The following is a 20,897-nucleotide window of genomic DNA, read 5'->3' as shown; positions in this document are numbered from 1 at the left end:
ATAAAAAATCTAATGATATATAAAAAAGAAATATAGTACATACTCGGAAAAAAAAATATATATATATTAAAACATAACTGTTTAATTATAACGAAAAAAAATTTTTTTTGTGGTTAAAATCTAAATATAGTTGCGATGCAAAATATATATAAAATTAACAATGACTATATTTGATAAACTAGGAGGGAAATGGGAGTGTTTCGAAGAAACATTTGTAGTTCCCCTTTAGGATTTCAAATTGGACTTTTTGTTTAAAAGATAGGGACTCGTTTTTGACCCCTGTCCTTAACGAAATTCTTCTACCCAATTGATTTAAGAACTTTAGGGATTGGGGACCGGGGTTTCCAAGGACGCTAAAAATTAGGGGAATAAATATAAAAGAGTTAGGGAGGAATCTATATTTATTAAACTTATTGGTTTCTTGTAGTTCCAAGAGGTCGGTATTTCCGTTAGCCGGAAAGGAGGTAACACAAGAGACGTCCCAGACAAGTCTTTTGCCGCCGTGCCAAGACGTTAAAGACATGCCGTCAGGGCGCTTACCGTCAGCATTTAGGAGCCCCAATGGCTCCAAGCTATTGGGGAAACCGGCCGAAATCAAGGCTTTGCCGATTAACCTATTAAGGTTGTCGTGCCTCAGGAAACGGCCACTGACTTTGAGGCACGAGAAACAATGTCTAGAGAAAGGATCAACCTGTTTGTGACAGGCGGCACAGGTGTCCACAGAAGAGATAAGGCAACCAAGCCTATGGCCAATGGCAGTTTGAAACTCATCGTCTGTGAGTAACGTTTCCTTTTTACCACTCGGAATCGCGTCTAGCCATTCATGGCCGTTAGAGTTTTTTTTTGCGTTTCTGAGCAGTTGAAGGTTAGTTAGCTCAGGATACATACAAAGTTTTTCAAACGAGCATTGAAGCATAGGGACCAGGAAGCTCTTTAGATGGCAGGAAATTGGCTGCTCGGAGCCTTGGGTGATTAGAGTAAGCCACTCTTGTTTAGCTGAAGATAGAAGGGGATCGTCCAACTCGATAAGCGAGGAAATAGAATCGGCGAAGGATATTCGAGATGAAAGAAAACACGCAATTGCCATAAGGAAGGGGGGTAACAATCCCAGTCCACCCTGGTAAGCGGGCATAGAGGCGAGGGACCAATTGAAATCGGAAAAATTTAAGCCTAAAAGGGATTCGATAAAATGTTTAAATTTTAATTCGAAGACCTTAAGGAGAGTATTGTACTGGAAAACGGGGGAAGATTTAAATAAATGTAAGAATTTAGGTAGAAAAAGACATTTTTTGGTGAGAAAGAAGAACTGATGTTTGGGGAGATGAGGAAGATTCTTGAGTGAATTGGAAAGGGAATGGATCAAATCCTCAAAAGTTTTTTGACAAAAGGAGATTGAAAAACCAATAGGGGAACCTAAAAGACAGAGTTCCTCATGCGGAATGATTGTAAAATCTAAGGGAGGAATAAAATCCTTATTGTTGAGGGAGGAAATTTCACACTTTTTCCTATTTAGGGAAAGACCAATTTTCGAAGCTTCCATTTCAACGTACTCTATGGCCGACATAACATTGGATAAAGAACCGCCAAAAGAGCCATCGTCGAGATACCATAAATTAAGGTCTAATTGGAAATTAGTCTTTAAATTTTTGATCAAATCATGAATCCCTATAGTAAAGAGCAGGGGGCCTAGAGGATCACCTTGCTGTATCCCCTCTTCGGAGGAGATGGAAAATTCCCCGAATTTGAGTAACGAAGGGAATCCATAACAGGAATTAAGGAAATTCCCATATTTTGGGAAATGGTGTAAAAAAGATGGTAAGAATGCCCTCCTATGGATGGTGTTGAAGGCATTTCTGAAGTCTAACTTGCAGAAAACCTTATCGGCCTCAGTATTTATAAAAATACGCGCAACATGTGAGGCCACTTCACACCCACCTCTCACTCCAAATCCTAACTGTGAAGGAAATAAGAAGGAACTAGCCTTAGGCCGAATCCTATTTACGATAGCCATGGCGACTAAGCGACGAAAGAATGACCCTATGGCTATGGGTCTAACGCCGCCATCCGGTTTGGTCAAGGAGACAAGACGGGCGCCAAAAATAATAGGACGAATGCAAAGGGGAACTTTGCGTACGAGGATATTATTGCACAGTTCGGTTAATGCTTTCAACAAAGGGTCAATGAAGCCACTATCAGGGCATTGAATTAACTCCACAAAGAAACCAGGTCTGAAGCCGTCCAACCCCCCTGTCGTCCCTTTTTTAAAGGACTTTAAGCACTTAAGTACTTCGTCACAGGTAAAGGGAATAGGGGAGGAGGCATGCGGGTGGATGTTAAAAGGGGACGCTCGTGGATGTTTTTCAAGAAGTTGTTTAAATATGGTAACGTTGATAGGAGAAATAGAGTCATCGGAGGACAATATTCGGGCCGCACCGCTAATATCTCCAAGATCTAATTTTTCGGAGATCAATTTGTGACGGAAGGAGTTGGGGTTTAAAGCGTACGAAGGAGAAAATTCATCGATAATTGTATTTTCAAAATTGGAAACTTTTTCCTTAATTAAGGCAGATAAGTTATTTATTTTATTTTTGGGTTTAACTAGGACTCGAAAACAAAAACTAACCAGGTCTAACCATAAGGGTAGTGAGGAGAAATCCGAATTCAAATTATTTATAAGTGACATGAGGAACCTAGAGGTAGACTCTCGGGCGGCTATAGGGATCCTAGAAAGAACTGGGGGCTTATGCGAATTAAGGAATAAATCAACAGAGCTTGAGGAACATGGTGGAATGGGGTCATACGAGTGAGGAGCGTTAATTAAAGGATCTGGGCCGTAAGAGAGGGGAAATTTTCCAGAATTGTGGCACGCGGGTGAACCATGTTTCCTAAACACGCCATTTAAATTAAGCGAAACTATTTTTAAGCATACTTGACAACAAGAGTTAACCATGAGATGGCTTTGAAAGGGAGAAAACACAAAAAAAAAAAATATATATTAACGGATATAATTTTGATTGGAAGAAAAAAAAAAGATTAAATGGGGAAAAAAAAAATCAAAATTGGGAAGAGAGGAATACCTGATCTATCCTTTCAGAAGTATTATCGAGATTAGAGGGGTTGGTAAATTTGAAAAAAAATATAAATAAACAATAATATTTATAAAATAAGACTAGGTACAAAAAGTATAAAAAGTATTATTACGAACAAAAAAAAAAAGGGGGGGGGGGGTATAAACAAGAAAAAAGGGGGAAAGAAAAAAATCAAAAATTGAAAGAAAAAAGAAAGATTATGAACAATCGAAATTAGGAGGGTTGGTAAATTTAAAATAATAATAAATTAGATGCAATGGCAAATAAAAAAATAAAATAATCGAAAATACTGGTAAACCAAGAAATGCAAAAAAAAAAAATTAAACTTTGTCGGGGAAATCTTTAGGGTGTGGTAATGTAAAAAGAATTCAAACTTAAGGGAATTTTTCTACGGCCGCAAAATAGGGAAATCTTAAGGTTGTCTTAGAACTATTCGTTACACAAAAGAAGTTAAGCGTTTCTACTATTTGAAAAAGAAAGTTTTGATAGGACAAGCCTCCCTCGATAGTGCTTTCAGCGAATGTTGATATGTAGTTGGAAGAGCGATAATTGATTATTTCGAATATGTTGGCATAATATTATATCATCTTTGAAGAGTGTAGATTATTATATTTTAGAAATCGACATTTTAATTGGACAAGATGTCTTTTTTTTGGGAGAATTGAAAAGGGACGATATTTTCCGTGAATGGAGAGAACATTATCTACGACCTTATATAAGAAATTGTTGGAGAAAATCATCGTAGGAAAGATTCTGTCATGTAAAAATCTTTAGAAAATTTCATCAAAATTTTATTTCTTAAATAAAATTTTTAATAATTAATCATTTCAAAAGATTTTTTGTCTATAGATGTAAACTAATAAAATCTATATTAGGATAAAACTTTAACCTTCTAGTGTTTATAATTTTAAAATAATATTAAATGGTTTGCCAAGCCCCACGGTTTACCTAACCCCAGTCTCCCCTACTATAAGCCTAGTAGGGCTTTAATCCAGGGTTAGTCTCCTTGATATTAAGAGAACAGAAGAAAGAATTACTATTACAGATTCCTAAAAGCAAAAGGTTCTAAATAATGTGCCAAGTCTTTAGAAGCCCACTGTGGGAGGTAAATAAGCCAACATTACATTGGATGCAATATCACCTACTGGAAAAGTTATATATAACTCTAAAACTTACTGAAACATATAATATAAGAAGTCAACTAGCTAGCAGAAGTATTTTGGATTGATAAAATATGTAATTAAATCGGAAAACGATTAGTGAAATAACGCGAATATCGTGTTTAAAAAATTGTTGACTATAAATATCACAATAATTATTTAATCCTTAAAATAGGTGCATTAATATTAACCTTTGTATATTAATAATATACCAAAATAATTAATTAATTGTTTCCTAATTTTCGCAATTAATGCGCATTTTATATTAGTAATAAAAAAAAATTATTAATATTTTCTAGCAAACTAGCTTTTACAGTTATGCTATTTTAATATTTAATATTTAATTTTTTTTTTATAACTTTCAAAAAGAATTTATTAGCCGTCCTTTGTAAATGCGATAAATAATATTTTATAATTTATTATATATATAATAATAAATGCTATGTATACACCGTTTGCAACCAAAAGAAAAGGAACAGAGAATAAATTGAATCTCTGAGAGCAAAAACGAAATTAAATATTTTTAAGCAATTTTTATTATACTTAATTATTCTATTCTATTTATAGAGATGCTAAAAAAAAAGTTGTTCCGAATTAATTAAAGATTGACTTTGAATCTTATTTGTGTAAGAACAAAATAATTGCATTTAGAAACCATTTAAAAATGCTCAATATAATAATAAAAAATATGTTTACTTTAAATAGGTTAGTTTTTTACAATTATTTTTTATAGTTGGACTTGTATCGATATAAATTATTTATAAAAAAAATTTTTCCCCATAAATCAGCTAAAAATTTCCAAAAATATATACGCTTATATAAAAATACTATGAATAATAATCATCTAGTATTCATTATGTGCATTCTATTTCTAGGGCTTCAAGTTAAGGATTCTAACTCGTTAAACAAAGATCCTTCTGACATCAAAGACTTATACTTTGATATTCAGAATAATAGCATTCCCACGAGGGTAAACATCAACTTGCCTATATATTATTATGTGATAACAAAAAGTGTGACTCCATTTAATGACACAAGAATAGAACGGGCTTTCAAAATAGGCATGGAGCAAATGTTAAATATATTATCTGGATTCAAATTCGTAAATATTCAGCCAGTTCCTATAATCCAGCCTAAGATAAGCAGTAGTAAATGTAATCCCGGTTTTATTATAGGCAAATTAATCCAAGCAGGAAGCGGATTTCTAGACCAAATTAGAGTTCAAAGCCAAGAAACAAATAAATCTATCTACAACATTAGTAAATCGGCATTAAATTATAATGGCCTGATAAATATAACGATACCCATAATTATGGGACCACCTTGTGAAAGGTCTTTAATGGTCCTAGCTTCGTATGCGGCATTTTACGATATTCCTCTATGCACGGGGTATTTTTGGGTTGAGGAAGTGATGAAATACAACCAAGATAAAGATGGGAATACTATTGTCACAGATAGTCCTGATCATCAGTAATTATTCATATATTTTCATACATAGGAAATCCCTTTAAAGCGAATTAAATCAGAAAATGGTTTATAAGAATGAGACCGATTTCTTTTTTAAAAAAAGATTGACACTTTAGGCACATATAAATAAAAAACTAAAAAAGATACAGATATATGATATAAAATAAAAAGTATTTAAACTATTCATCATGACGAGTATTTTATTTTATGAATTAATTGGATCATCAGGTGCAGAGGCGTAAGGTAAATATTTTGGGAACCCCCCCCCCCCCAACCTTACCACCAAAAAAACAAAAAAAATTATTTAGCCTCTACCCAATAATTGAGCCACATTCAAGATATAATAGGGGTGCCTGTTACCTCTGACTGTCACAGCTTAATCACATAATGGCAATAGATGGTTGCGTTTAATTATGTATATTTTTTTGATTAATTAAAACCCAAGATATAACCCATATTTAAGTTGCAGCATTTAATGATTATAAAATTTTGTTTTCTCGGTAATCATTAACTATGAGGTTCAATGTAATTTAATATGGAGACAAAGGGAAAACTCTCTAGGATTTGAAATTTACAAGGAATGACAATTAGTTTAAGGTGATATGTACATATTATATTATTAAATTGTTATAGAATTTATACAAGTTTGACTGTGCTCTCCTCAGATATAGATAGAATGTCAGAGATGACCGTAATGTTATTAAAATACATGAAACAGAGGATAGCTTTGATGATATACGACATAGGTCATTTCAAGACACATCAGATGGCCACTAACCTCTACGAAATGGTTAAGAGTGACAAATATTTTTGGGACTTTTATGGGTACGTCATTAACAACAAGGGGAACGCGATTATGAATACCATAGACCAAGAATACAATCCCTCAAATTACATGGATGGTATAAACAACATATCCGGAGAGCAAAAGTTGGATTTGGCTAAATTTAGACACAAAACTAACGGTGACATTGAAATAAAAATCTTATATAATTTTTACAAAGCATAATGATAGAAGATATAAGCATTGCCAAAGATTAATCCCCCCCCCTTGAAAAATTTGAAAGTTTTTGTAGATATCAGTTTAAGCTAAATACCACCCCCCCCCCATCAACTTTCCCTTAACCCCCTCCCCCAAATAAAATAATATGTTATGTTAACAATATGGAAGAGGGTTAGAAAAAGCAATTAATTTTTAAAATCGTCTATAACTTATAAAAAATATTATCAATTTCTGAAAACATCATTGCGCAACAAGCCCCAACCTTGGTGTTAGTCAACGTATGGGACTTTTTAAACCATTAGATTTCCTACCTACAAATGTAAAAACCCTCATTTGGGGGAAAAAATAAACGAAAAAAACACAAACGTTTTTTCCACTTTTTAAAATTTTACTTAAATTATTTGTTTTACACACTAGTTCAATTAGTTTTAAATATATTTACTGAAATAATTATTATGGTATTAGAACTTATATTTTATTATTTAAAATTTTTTTTTGTTTATATATTTATTTTATTAATTATCTGTATTTTTTATTAAAATTCATATAAAAATATGATAAAATAAAAATTAACATGGATGGTATAATATAAAGAATATAGTAAAATATGTCATATAAGTTCAAGTTAAAAAAAAATCAAGTGGCTAAGTCGGGCAGAGACGGCGATTTTCTGCTTGAGTTTATAAAATGGAGAAAAGTATGATTTTTTGATTGATTTGAATATTATTTTAAAGAGATTTAATGCCGCTTGTCCAAAAGAGCAGGTTGGTGTAGCTATTGGAACAAAGTGGTTGTCACACATTAGGTGCCAGTATTTTTGATTTTTTAGAGATTCAGATCTATCAAGAGGATCATGCAAATTATTAGATAGGGCCATGGGATTAATGCATATAAAATCTCATATTAAGGGCTTTCCCATTAAAAACGGTACGATTGTTTTGCCGTCAGGAAGTTTTTTTATCTAAAAAAGATGCCGGTTCTAAAATACAAGGAAAATTGGCTTTATTTAAAAAAGAAGCTATTATTGAATTTATTTTATCATGTCGGCTGATTTTTGATATAAATTTACAGTGGAGATACGCGTCTGCCCAGGCGCGTACGCAGAAATTTGGTCTGGGGGGGGGATAATAAATTTTTGAGAAATATTATTGTTTTTTAAAAATATCAAGCATAAATTTATTAGGACTAATAACTATTCCTAATACACAATTTTAAATTAATATGAATTATAAAAAAATTATATGTAAAGAATCATTTAAATGACCCAAAATAGAAATTTGAATTTTTTGAGCCTTTACACAAAAAGTTTCTTAGGAATAATTGTATTTTGTATGTTATATATTTACAATGTAAAATCCAATCTTCGTTGGAATTGAGCTAATTTTTAATTATCTCATCCTTGCTTGTCGTTAAATGCCTATTATTTATTCAAAAAATCCAAACCTTTCAATCTACTTTCACATGTTGTACTTCTAGGTAAGTTTTTCAGAGACCTGCAAGCCGGCCCCTAGGCCAAGCAGTATATTAATTTTTTTAAATATATCCGGGCCGGGCCCGAATTTTTTTTAAAAAACACCCGGGCCGGGCCTGAATTTTAAAAAAAACACCCAAGCCGGGCCTGAATTATTTTTAAAAAACACCCAGGCCAGGCTGTATTTTTTAAAACAGCCTATATTTGAAATCGTTATTATTAGTTATTAAAATCAAAAATAAATATAATTTATTTTTAAAAAATCCAGGCCGGGCCTGAAAATTTTATTTTAAAAAAAGCCGGGCCGAGCCTGTAAATTTAAAAAAAAAAGCTGAGCGGCCTAAAAAATTTTTTAAAAAAAGCCGGGCCAGGCCTGAAAATTATTAAAAATCCGGGCCGTGCCCTGCAAATGGTACTTCTGCAGGCCTCTGTTATTCTTCTTAAAAAAGAGTGTTCTCTCATTAGTTTACTAATGGGAAGAGTTTATAAACCCTTTTAATACATTGGGAATTTAATCTAAAATGTGTTTGAAATAATGCAGAGTATCCGTAGCATTTTTTGGGACTATATAAACTATAGTTAATCTTATAAACATAGTTATTCAGCTAGTAAGGCATCATAAGATACTTTAACATCTTCATAATAAAAATCTAATAAATATTTTTTTTTCTATCACCATCTGAAAAAGGTTGGGAAGGCTTTTGTGGAAGTAATATTTGCAGATGTAAGTGCTGCATGGTATATTAAAAATTCATTTATTTGGGTTATAAATATTTGCATCTAAGATATACTCTTCCACTGATCCTATATTAATGTCTTAACGATGAGCTTGCCTTTCTACAAGTCGAGGGAGACAAATATTAAACACGTATAGCTCTGCTTTTGACTCAACAATAAAATATAAAATATGAAATTCTTCATCAATATTAGCCCTAATTTCCTTGAGTTCTGATAAAATGCTCTCCGCTATTCTCATCTTCTTAATCAAATCAATGTCATGTTTTTGAAAAGTTATACTTAAAATAGTTGTATAATTAAATAATACATTCTAATGAGAAATAAAATTTGGAATAAGCATTGAATCCAATAATTTTCTTGCTTCTGAGGAAATATTTCTTTCAGGCCATTGTGATATTTCAGTAATAGCAAATATGGCTCTTCTAACTCCTTAATAGCTGTTAGTGGTTGATGGAAGAGGCTCTATCTCGTTATACAAGGTTGCAATTTCTTTTTCTCTGTTGGACCAGAAGTTTTAGAAATAATTATTATTTGACTAGAAAAAATGGTAGATAAATATTTCGCCACTAAAAATTTGAAAATAATAAGTAAATATTACCCCGGAAAACTTGAAATCGAAATTAATTGATTAAATAACTTATGAATGTGATTATAAATGTAATAAAATATATGTGATACGAGTAAATATTAACAAATATAAATTAATATAAACAATAATATTTTTGAAAAATATATCCGGCATCTGATTTTGGCTTTGTGGGGGGGGGGGATTTGTCCCCCTGCCCTTCCCCCCTCCCGTTGCGTACGCCAATGCGTCTGCCGATTGATTGCATTTAATGCAAGTATATTGGGTTTAGGAAAGGTACGCCCAGGCGTAAATTGATTGCATAACGAAACGAGTAGTTGTCTATTATTTGGTTATTTAAAAAGCTGGAATATGAGTACAACCATTCATGGCCAGAGTTGTTAAAATTAAGTGTTCTTAGGAGGGATTTGTATTGGTGATCATCGCTCAAGTTGAGGTAAGCTAAGGAACAAGATAGTAATCCTTGATCCCAATCTTTTTGTTTCGTTGAATCTGGTGGGGCTGAAAAAAGTGGCATATTTTTTGCCTCTAAAATATCATTTTATCATAAAAATTTTTAATAAATGAAATCAAATAAACATGCCCCAACGCACCAACCCACAACGGTTCCCTCCAAAATAAGAACTATAGTTGAAGTCTACGTTTATCTTTAATCTAGAATTAGAATTTAAGCCTCAAAATTTGGCAATGATTTGGATATTTTAAAACATCCGGCTTTAAATTGATGGCAACTAATATAGTGAAGAGAAGAAGAAAATTTCCCAGAATTTGAAATTAAAATCCAACTTTAACTTTTACATTAACACAAAATAAATATTTATCTTTTTTTAAAAAAAAAATTAAATTTTATCGGTGAAAAATATAAGATCAGGCGGAGATTATATAAACTAATTTCTCTTTCCATTTTTATGTGGATAAATTCGCAAGTATTATATAAAATGTAATCGGTTATTTTGATAAATTATCTTTCGATATATTTATTAGTGTTGATATTGATTACGAGCGGTTATGACGTCAGACATATATTATTGTCGGCTTTGGCATTGGGCATGACAAAATCCCACGCTTTCATAGTTATTCAATTGTTTTACAGTGAGGGCCAGACCACTTATAGTTGGAAAAGAGGTAAAAAAAATTTTTTTAGTCTATTAATCTTATGATTCAAAAAAAGTATATTACATAAAAAAAATATTATTGTTTTGTAACGGAAGGTCTAGTTCATAGGTAGAGAACTTGACTGAGTGCAGTACAATGCTGGTTTGATCCAGCACCCTATCACCCGTGTATAAACAATAATAGCATTACAGTATACAACCTAATTGAGCGTTTGCGTTTCGTAATGCAAAATGCACACAAGGCATTTCAAATGGTATCGTGAAAATTGAATTTTTTTAAAACTTTAATAAAAATATATGCTGGTTTGCTTTTTTTGTTGTTGAAAACACTCAATTAAGTTACACTATTAGAATAGAGTATGGGGATAGGGTATGTCGCGTTTTATGATGCAATAGACCCCCCCCCCTTTCCAGAAATATCCAAGGAATTCAAACAACTCCCCCCCCCCTGTCTTCTGACAAATTAATTATAGTACAAGTATGAAACCATAGCTGTAAAATACAGAGTCGAAGGTGAGGCGATGGGTGGATAGGATAAATATTTTTGTATATAATTTAAATTTTTTTTTATTTGCATATATTTATATGTGTTAAAGACACACAACAAGAACAAAATAGTTGTTATTACTACAACTGTCAGCGTATTCAAAAAATGACCCGTATTTACCATATGCATTTTCAAATATTTTTGGCTTCATACCCCCTAAAACAGAATTTAATTGATATCCGTTGGTGGACATGAAAACCTGCAATACAGTAAAGTCTTTGGTCGTGTTTTAAAAAAAATAAGGAATCTAGATACCAATGATTGTGTAGGAAACAATGTGGATTATTTATTTGTTTTTTTAAATTCCCACTATCACCCATAGAATTAGATGAGACCCCTAAATGGTCAACAAATGTGTAATTCCAGTCTTCTAAGAACTCCGTTGCTCTATGTAAATTGTCATTCAACCCGGCCTATTATTGCCATAAAAATAAAGCCATACTGGTTCTAAGGTCGATAGAATATTGGCTGTGAAAAGATCAATTAATAATCGCATTTATTACTTGGTGGGTTAGATAGCGACTTTTTGAGAAGAGGCAATCTAAGAAATAATGACCAAGACTGACTACTATAAGGAGCTGATAGTTTGTTCGAGATGAGAGTGTGATATCATTGCCTAAGCGAAGGCAGTGTGATGGTATCACTGCCTAAGCGAAGGCCTATTCCTATGGGAGGTTCTTCTTTGGATAGAAGCCATAACCTGGATGAAAATAGTAGAATGTTGATAGAAAATAATTGACTTGATTTATTGGAGAAGTTGTATCAAGGTTAAAGATCGAGGAAGATCCCTTCAAAATTGCATGAGAGTGAAGGAATTCAATGGAGTGCTGGATTAAGAATATTTTTCCAAATATTGTATTTTTTTAATTTTTGTATAATCATTTATTTTATTGTCATTTTTCCATACATAGATTGTTTTGTTCTATATAACATATTTATATTTTTATAATTGTTTAATCATTTTATATATTTCTTTTTGTATAAGTTATAACTATATGCAATCAAATCTATTCTACAGTATTTATAGAGTTATAATCATTTTCTAAAAATCTCTGGGTTTGTGTTATATTATATTTGTCGAATAAAAAAAAATATGTTATCATTGATGATGTTATATTATATAATAAAAATTTTAAGGATATAGGATGCCATTTTTAAGTTGAAAATATGGTAGAATAGCTTTTTTTTGGAGAGGACACCTTCCCTCATAGTTTAGCTTGAAGATGCAGAGGGCACTATTTTGATCCCAACTCGAAACAGTCATTTATTCTGAAATTGACTCCATCGGTTAAGGTTAGGATAGAAGGTTACGATTCACCATAGACATTGAAAATATGTGTTATTGCAATTTAATTAAAATTAGAGATTTGTTTAGTAAATTGCTATTACGTTTACCGATGCCATTTATATATATCATTACCTATTAAATAACAACACTTTTGGGAAAGTAAATCAGATCAGCATAATTAACAACCAATATATTTTTGCCTACAAATACTAAGTTATATTAAAAAAAGGATTATAGAAGGAAATTTTTAAAAAAAATAAAGGTATACTTTATTTTTTTATATTGTAAAATGACGTGTATAAATTTTAACCAACATTTATAAAGGTGATGAATTAGATGAGATGGCTTTCGAGGCTTACAAATCAGTCTTTTTTATTACTTTGTCGAGGATAGCTGGCCCAGTGTGGGACACTTTTATGAATAAGATGCTCACTAAACCGAATTCCAACCAAACGTATAACGATAAGGCCAAGGTTTATCTTATTATCATATCCATATGTGTGTTGTGTATGTCATATGTATTTCATAAAAATTTAATGGCAAAAAAATTTGTTTAAAATTTACGATGTAGTTACTTTACAATCAATGACATAATATTACCCAGACTGACGATGCATTCATTAAAGGTGTATATCAATGAAAAAGCTGAGGGGGGCATTATGACTCCATTTTGGTTATCCAAAGAATATGTATGTAAAAAAATTAATAAATATTAATGTAAGCGAAGTAAAATAACATCCTACCTCACAATTATTCCACCCCTATTCTCATAAGGAATTATGTATTTAGCAGACTAAATTTAAATAATTTAGAATATTCTGGTTCCTATGAAGTTTGGCAAAATTGCGTGCCCATGGTCTCCAGCTGATTTACATTTAATGAAAGTTTTAAAAACATTATTATGAATGAATCGACACCCTAGGTTATGTCATTGCTCTACATATGCTAGCATGCATTACCGGTAAAATTACACTTAAGCTTTTAGTAAATGATAGAGATTATTGAGATATTGTGAATATCCATGGATTTCATATACAAATACGACATATAAGCTATAAAAAATAAAAAGATATGATATGATATGATACTCTCCTCTCCTCTCCTCTCCTCTCCTCCCTCTCCTCTCCTCTCCTCCCTCTCCCCCTCTCCTCCTCCTCTCCTCTCCCTCCTCCCTCCCTCTCCCTCTCCTCCCTCCCTCCCTCCCTCTCCTCTCCTCTCCTCCCTCTCCTCTCCCTCCTCCCTCTCCTCTCCCTCTCCCCTCTCCTCCCTCTCCTCTCCTCTCCTCTCCTCCCTCTCCTCCCCTCCTCCCTCTCCCTCCTCCCTCTCCCCTCTCCCTCTCCCTCCTCCCTCTCCCTCTCCCTCCTCCCCTATCCCTTCCCTTCCCTTCCCTTCCCTTCCCTTCCCTTCCCTTCCCTTCCCTTCCCCTTCCCTTCCCTTCCCTTCCCTTCCCTTCCCTTCCCTTCCCCTTCCCTTCCCTTCCCTTCCTTCCCTTCCCTTCCCTTCCCTTCCCTTCCCCTTCCATCCTTATATTGCACTCCTTTCTTTCAATAGATTGTCAAATGTTGCTGAATTAAATAGTATGATAATTCTAAGACTATTGATCATTGATCTTCTTTCAAGTCTTAAGAATATGAACTATCATTTATAAAGAAAATTATGCATTCTTGCCCATACTTGCGTGCGCATAAAAAAAATATCGTTATTCGTATAATTTTATTTATACTCTATTCGAATCTTATTAATACGAATGACACATTAAACGATTCCATGAATAATGAAATTAATTGTTGGATAGAATAATTCAAAATTATTCATATTATATTCATTAAATATGAAGAAAATCCAATAAAATTTGAATGACCAAATAGCTAGAAATTTTATGAATTTTTAATTATATTTTATTATAAACAATGGAAATTGGGATATCATGCCTAAAAAACTGAGTGTTGTATTCTGGTTTCGCACGAACATTTATTTAAATTTTGGCCTTTTGATAGAACAATAATCCCAATATTATAGTTAAAGATTGGTGTAAGAATAATCAGAACCGGGATAAATTTAGGAGCTGAAACTAGAACTCCCTTTTCTTGAGATTTATAGAAAGCGGAAATCTAAAATGTTAATGAACCTGTTCTAATAAACGTACTATACGACTAATTTATATGTATATTGTTCAAAAGAATGTTTTTTTCGTCAAGTTTTAATATTTAAATTTTTTCTTCTTTTTATTGTAAAAGTCTAGATTAATTTATATGCATATAAATAACCATATTCCAATCAAACTAAAGTATAAAACAATAAAAATTCATTCTATTCTATAGTAATGGAAGTTAGAAAAAAATATGAATGATTATATTTTAAAATTATAATATGAATATTTTGTTTTAAAAAATTATATTCTTTGGGCCCTGATTTGTGAGCACTTATTTTACCGCCTATATTTTTCAAAATCCTTAAAGTTCCGGTTGGCATATGTTTAAGTGAAAGAGATAACGAAGAATTTGTTAAAGGAGAAGTAAATAAATCATTTAAAATTCACAAATATGATCTAAAAATAATGTTAGAATAAGTGAAGATTGTGGAAAAAAGGTATATGTGAATAAACAAATGAAAATCTGAAACTCCATTTGCGATTTTATCAATTAGTTTGAATTACTTGAAATGTGCTTCGCTTTTATAGAACGAAAAAAAGTCAAACCTTTTGGACCTATAAGCCCAAGAGTTTTTTAAAAATCTCCCCGCGCCCCAACTATGATATCTAGGCTACATATTTTATAGTCTCGTAATTTTGAATTATAGAAATTATTTTAAAAAATTTTTAATTTTTGCTAAATTTATTTCAAACTTTTCTTATGTATGCTAATATTGGGTTATTCTACACCAGATTAGAAATAATTTTATTATTTTATAGATTCATAATTTTTTAATTTTTTTATATTTAATATTATTAAAAATAACTTTTATTATCCGAAATTGAATGATGCGATATCGGTGCTATCATTTATCGATAACTTGGTAAAAAAATTAAAATATCCACCATTACCGAAGTGCATTCAAGCTAGAGTATGCATTGGGCAGATTTTTAGCCCGCCCGCCCACGCTCGCCCATATCTTTGGAGGGTGTGGTCGGGTTTTTTAAAATATTTTTAACATTAGACAGGGCGTGGGTTAAATCAAATTCTATAGTTATGAGGGGACATGGGGCGGGTAAATTTTTAATATTTTTCGGGCAAAATGAGCAGAACAGACTTCAATTTACTAAAAATAATATTATATATGTTTAATTAAAAAATATATTAAAAGAAACAAATATGGAACCAAACCGGCCATTAAAATAATTTTTAAGCAATAGGCGGGCGGGCGGGTTAAACAAAATTAATCGATAAAATGGCGGTAGGGCGGGTAAAAATTTTTGAAAAAAAATTATAAATGGGTGAGGGGGCGGATTTAAAAAAATTTTAAACAACGAGTGGGTGGGATTTTTGGCTAAAAACTCGCCCATTGCTGACCTCTAAATTAGCTACCATTTATTTTAAAATTGGATTTTGAAAAAAAAAATTTCGAAAAATCCGGGGCAAAAATACTTCTTTTTTTTCTGAGGAAGAAGAAAGATTTTTGATCAACTATAATTTTTTTTGATGATAAATAATTTAACCGTTACATGTGACGTTAGAAATATTGATAACTAAATATTATATAATTATATTCCTTATTTAAAAGATAAACCATAATATTGGCTGTTTCCACGATTGCATGATTATGTACGCTGAATCGCTGAAGCAAATTTTAGAATCCGGTAGTACTAATGATCTCTTGGATTTCACCGATTTTCCTAGAAAAATGTGGAACACAACTTTTGAAGGTAAGGGTCTATTAAAAATATCAAAGAACCTCATTGTTAATTAATATTATCGTTTTATGGAATATACAACCAATATAATTTATTATTCAAGATAATTATTTTATATTAGAGACCTAAATGGTGGGCTATTTTTAGGCTCGGCCAGGATTGAAGTATTTTCCACAATTTTCTAGGCAGGACATTATATTTGAAAATTGCCCAGGGTTTGTAATCATTAGGTTCTGTCCGAATAATTACCAATCCAGACCTCAGGATAGACCAGGCCTCTGATATATATATAATCATAATAGTTACATTAACAAAACTTAACAATTATTATACATAAATTTAAATAGCACATTCCTCCTATTTCTTTTATCTATAAAAAAAAAAGGTGTTACCGGAAATGTGAGAATCAATCCCGAAGGAGAGAGAATATCGGATTTCACGATTAAATGTCTGATGGCCAACATTTCCGAGTTAAATTACACCCAGGTGGCTGTATTGCGCTCTGACCCATCAGCGAAGTTGGAGTTTTATTTTGACAAATCCTTAAAATGGTTCGCAGGTGGCGCAGGACTACCAGCTCCTTACCCATTTTGTTCTTATTACGTTTCCAATTCTACCTGCTTACATAAACCGAATCCTTCCAATAGTACACTCATCTTATCTATGATGGTCGTAGTTTTGTCAGTGTTAGCCATTACCGCAGCAGTCTTTGCTTACAAGTTATAAAGATCGTATAATTTGAAAATGTCATGGCCATTTTTTATAAAAATATTATATTTAACTTGTATATATGTCGTATTGAGATATATGGAATTTGAGATCTATCAATTTTTTTAATCATTCCCTGAGATCGATTTTTGATTTTGAAAATTTCGGATTTTACCGGATAAATCAGGACAAAAGAAGATTGAGAATAAGAAAATATAATAGAAAATAGTTCTCCTCGACACCTAGCCCCAATTGTTAATATGTGGTGGGATCATGCTATATTAAACTTTAAATTAAAAATATAAATACACAAAAATTTGTGGCTTAAATTGTCTAAAATTTATAGGATTTGTAATTATTACACATGCTGATTTTTAAGTTCTAAGAATCGCTCTTTGTTACGTACGTAATGATTAAAATTGATTCATCCCAAATACCCATAGATTTCATATCCCAATACGACATATACTAGAACCAAAAAAAAATGATAGAAATAAATATTTGGGTCAGAAATATATTAATTGGTAATTAATAATGGCGTCCCGATACGACATATATATTGTGTAGAAGCGAAATAAAACGATAGACATGCAAATTCGGGTTAGAAATTTATTGGGTAATTAATGTGGTCTCAATACCACATATATACTGCCCTAGAAGCAAATAAAAACGATAGACATAACGATTTGGTTTAGAAATTTAGTAATCGGTATTTATTTTTTTTTAAATTAAGGAAATATGCAACAAATATTAATCCACTTGAAGAAAGTTGGAGGATCGATTGGAGTGAATTTGACTTTCTTGTAGAGGATTCCAAGAATGAAAAATCGAACAATGTAATTTGTTTAATATTAATATATATATATATATCAAGGTTATTCGATTAAGACATATATATACTCTTTTATTTGGTTTATCGTAAACATGAAAAATCAATCTCACTTCATTTTATTAAAATTTTTGAAAATTATGTTTTTCTTTCTTAAAAAGAAACTATAGCAGAAAGAACAGTTTCCTCTTCCTTCCTTCCTTCCTTCCTTCCTTCCTTCCTTCCTTCCTTCCTTCCTTCCTTCCTTCCTTCCTTCCTTCCTTCCTTCCTTCCTTCCTTCCTTCCTTCCTTCCTTCCTTCCTTCCTTCCTTCCTTCCTTCCTTCCTTCCTTCCTTCCTTCCTTCCTTGTCATCACACTTATGAATATAAATTTATTTATAAAAAATATTTTTTCTTGGAACTATTTCTGTTGTTTTTAAATTCTCTTCTTTTCATTTTAATTATTCACTTTTAAATTATTTATATTATTGCACAATAATATTTTTAAGCCATTATTCGAATATGAAGGTTCTCTAGAGAGCAAGGATATTTACAACACCGGATGCATAAAAGGTCAATTAATTTTTAAAAAAAAATCAGTCTTAATTAAGACAACTCTTTATTTATATTACTATTTAACCATGTACCATAACCCTAATTGATACTAATATAGGTAGTGTTGTTAAACGGCTCGATTTAAGGCTATTTTTTAAAACGGCTAACTCAATATTTTATTCAGAAAAATATTACGCAAACTTAAAGATTTAAGATGGCACGAAGATTTGGACATCTATTAGAGAAATCTCCAGGTTTACAAAATATTTTTATGGTTAAAATATTGAGATAGTTATTTTTAAAAATCGGTACCATAAGAATAACACTACTAGTAGGCTATCTATCTATAGAAGTCTTAGTGTAACAAACCCTATAAATATATTATACAATATAAATACGTGCCACACATTGCATGATCATGGGTCGAATCTCCTCCCACCTTGGCAAATATACAAGTTTTCTTATATAAAGCAAAGGAATTCTTTCGTACAAAATGGATAAAATTTTTAAAATAGCGATAACAGATTTTTTTTCAAAAACTAATACATATAAGAAGAAGGTTTAAACATAAATTTATTTCTAAAAAATATGAAATCTATAGGCGTTCATGAAGTCTTCCCCCTTGAGAAAATTCTGAATGCCCTTACGGTTATAACCAAATAATAAAACGTTCTTACATTATCAAAAAATATATATATGTATATATTAACCCTATGATAACTAAGAAACTCGTTTAAAAATTTTTCCCTTTCAAAACCCATCCCAGTCTTTGAGATATGTGAGCAACACGCTTTTATGCTTCATTTCTAGCTTTAATACTTCCAAATTTACAATTTATAAGTCAAACATAAATTTTTTGGCTGATCTTTATCATAATTAATCTTTCTTTGCTGTTAAAAATACAATCAGGAGATTTCAAGGGTAAAGCAGTTTTGCTCAAACGGTTAAAGCGGCACATGTTGGACATCGATCAGACCCTCATAAAAGACGCTACTAATTTAAAAGAAGTGGGTCAAGAAAATTTGATCAAATTTATAGGAGTCTGCATAAATGAGACATTTTCAATCTACGCCGTTAATGAATATCTAGTATGTAGGAAAAAATTGGTGGATGTCATAGGGAAAGATTATTTTCGTTCAGAGTGGATGCTTACTTACTCCATCCTATACGACATAATAAAAGTTATAAAACAAACAATAAAATAAATAAAAATTCCAATGGATTTAAATAATAATAAAAAAAAAATTTTAATAAGGATACTCGAAAAATTTATTTTTTTTATTTTTTTTAAATTGGGATGTTAATTTAGTATGGGATTTAATTGAGTTATTTTATAAATATTTCAATTTTCTTTTTTTAAATGTAGATAGAATGGTATAATTATAAAAATTTACAAAAAGTGGATATAGAATAATTTAATTCTCATGCGACGATATACATTAATTTAAAATTTTATCATCAAAATATATTTGTCAAATACACTTACATTTACGCCATTTTTTTTAAAATGAAAATATATATTATTCCATGGGTAACTAGTTATTTATGAGTTGCTATCTTATATACAATTATTAATTTATTATTTTTTTTCCTCTTTAGCTTTTACCTTTTTTGGTGGTAAGTTAAGTTCCTTCAATATCTCTTTCCACCTTATGTTATTCATACTATCTCTTTTATCTAATTTATACTTCTTCATATTGGCTCTAACTTTATGGCCTCATTGAAGTTTTGGCCTTCCTCTTTTACGTTTACCCATCACTTCCAAACTCTTAACCTTATTTCCTATGTAGTTCCATTGTATGCCTATACCACCTAAGTCTGTTTACCATTATCTTAGTCTTAATGGGAACTACCTATAAACTTCCTAGTATTTTTGTACTTCGCACCTTATCCTTCTTGTTACCCTAGCAATCATCCTCGGAATTCTCATCTCCATAGTTTGTAGACTTCTCTCGTCTGTTTCTTTGGTTAGCCATGTTTCCGAACTATATAGAATAGTTGGTTGTACTATGAATCTGTAAATTTTTCCATTCAATGTGTGTGGGATTCTTTTGTCAAAGAGCACTTCAGATAAAGATCTCCACTTTAACCACCCTTGATTAATTTTACTCTATATCTCTTTCTCTATTGTGCCGTTTGTTTGTATAGTGGAGCCCAAATACTTGCAGCTTTCAATTGCCGATATCTGTTATTAATTTACATCGATGCTCTCTGTTTCATCTCCTCCTATCACTATATACTTCTTCTTTTCTCTAATTACTTTTAGTCCATGCTTTTCAAGGATATTTAAAGCTCATTAATCCTTCTTTCATTTTATCCTTGGATTCGGCAAGTATCACAATATCATCTGCAAATATCATATTCCACGGGACTGTTGGTATAGACTGTGCTAATACATCTATTACTGTTATGAAGAGGATTCGGTTGAGAGCCGACCCTTGATGAACTCCCTCGGCTATTGTGAAGCCTATTGAAGTACCAGTTGTGCTACGGACCATTGTTGTGTGGCCCA

The 20,897-nt window shown here is 31.7% G+C and overlaps 1 protein-coding gene across 1 annotated transcript; it reads left to right on the top strand.

The window, feature by feature from the left end:
* The first annotated feature begins 5,078 nt into the window (after positions 1-5,078).
* On the top strand, positions 5,079-19,590 carry LOC135931129 (atrial natriuretic peptide receptor 1-like). Its single transcript, XM_065468022.1, has 9 exons — positions 5,079-5,719; positions 6,350-6,681; positions 10,499-10,639; positions 12,789-12,937; positions 16,185-16,326; positions 16,700-17,033; positions 17,756-17,858; positions 18,340-18,403; positions 19,295-19,590. The coding sequence occupies exons 1-9, from the start codon at positions 5,079-5,081 to the stop codon at positions 19,588-19,590; spliced, it is 2,202 nt and encodes a 733-aa protein (XP_065324094.1).
* The last annotated feature ends 1,307 nt before the right edge of the window (positions 19,591-20,897 follow it).

This window comes from Gordionus sp. m RMFG-2023, chromosome 1, assembly GCF_954871325.1.
Source record: "Gordionus sp. m RMFG-2023 chromosome 1, tfGorSpeb1-WG-v2, whole genome shotgun sequence".
NCBI lineage: Eukaryota > Metazoa > Nematomorpha > Gordioida > Chordodea > Parachordodidae > Gordionus > Gordionus sp. m RMFG-2023.
This window is presented reverse-complemented; position numbering and strand designations above follow the sequence as displayed.

Coding starts and splice junctions, on each gene's coding strand:
- LOC135931129 (XM_065468022.1), top strand. CDS start 5,079: ATGAATAATAATCATCTAGTATTCATTATGTGCATTCTATTTCTAGGG. Junction 6,682..10,498: donor ATTTAGACACAAAACTAACG/GTGACATTGAAA, acceptor TATATTTATTAG/TGTTGATATTGATTACGAGC. Junction 10,640..12,788: donor CACTTATAGTTGGAAAAGAG/GTAAAAAAAATT, acceptor ACATTTATAAAG/GTGATGAATTAGATGAGATG.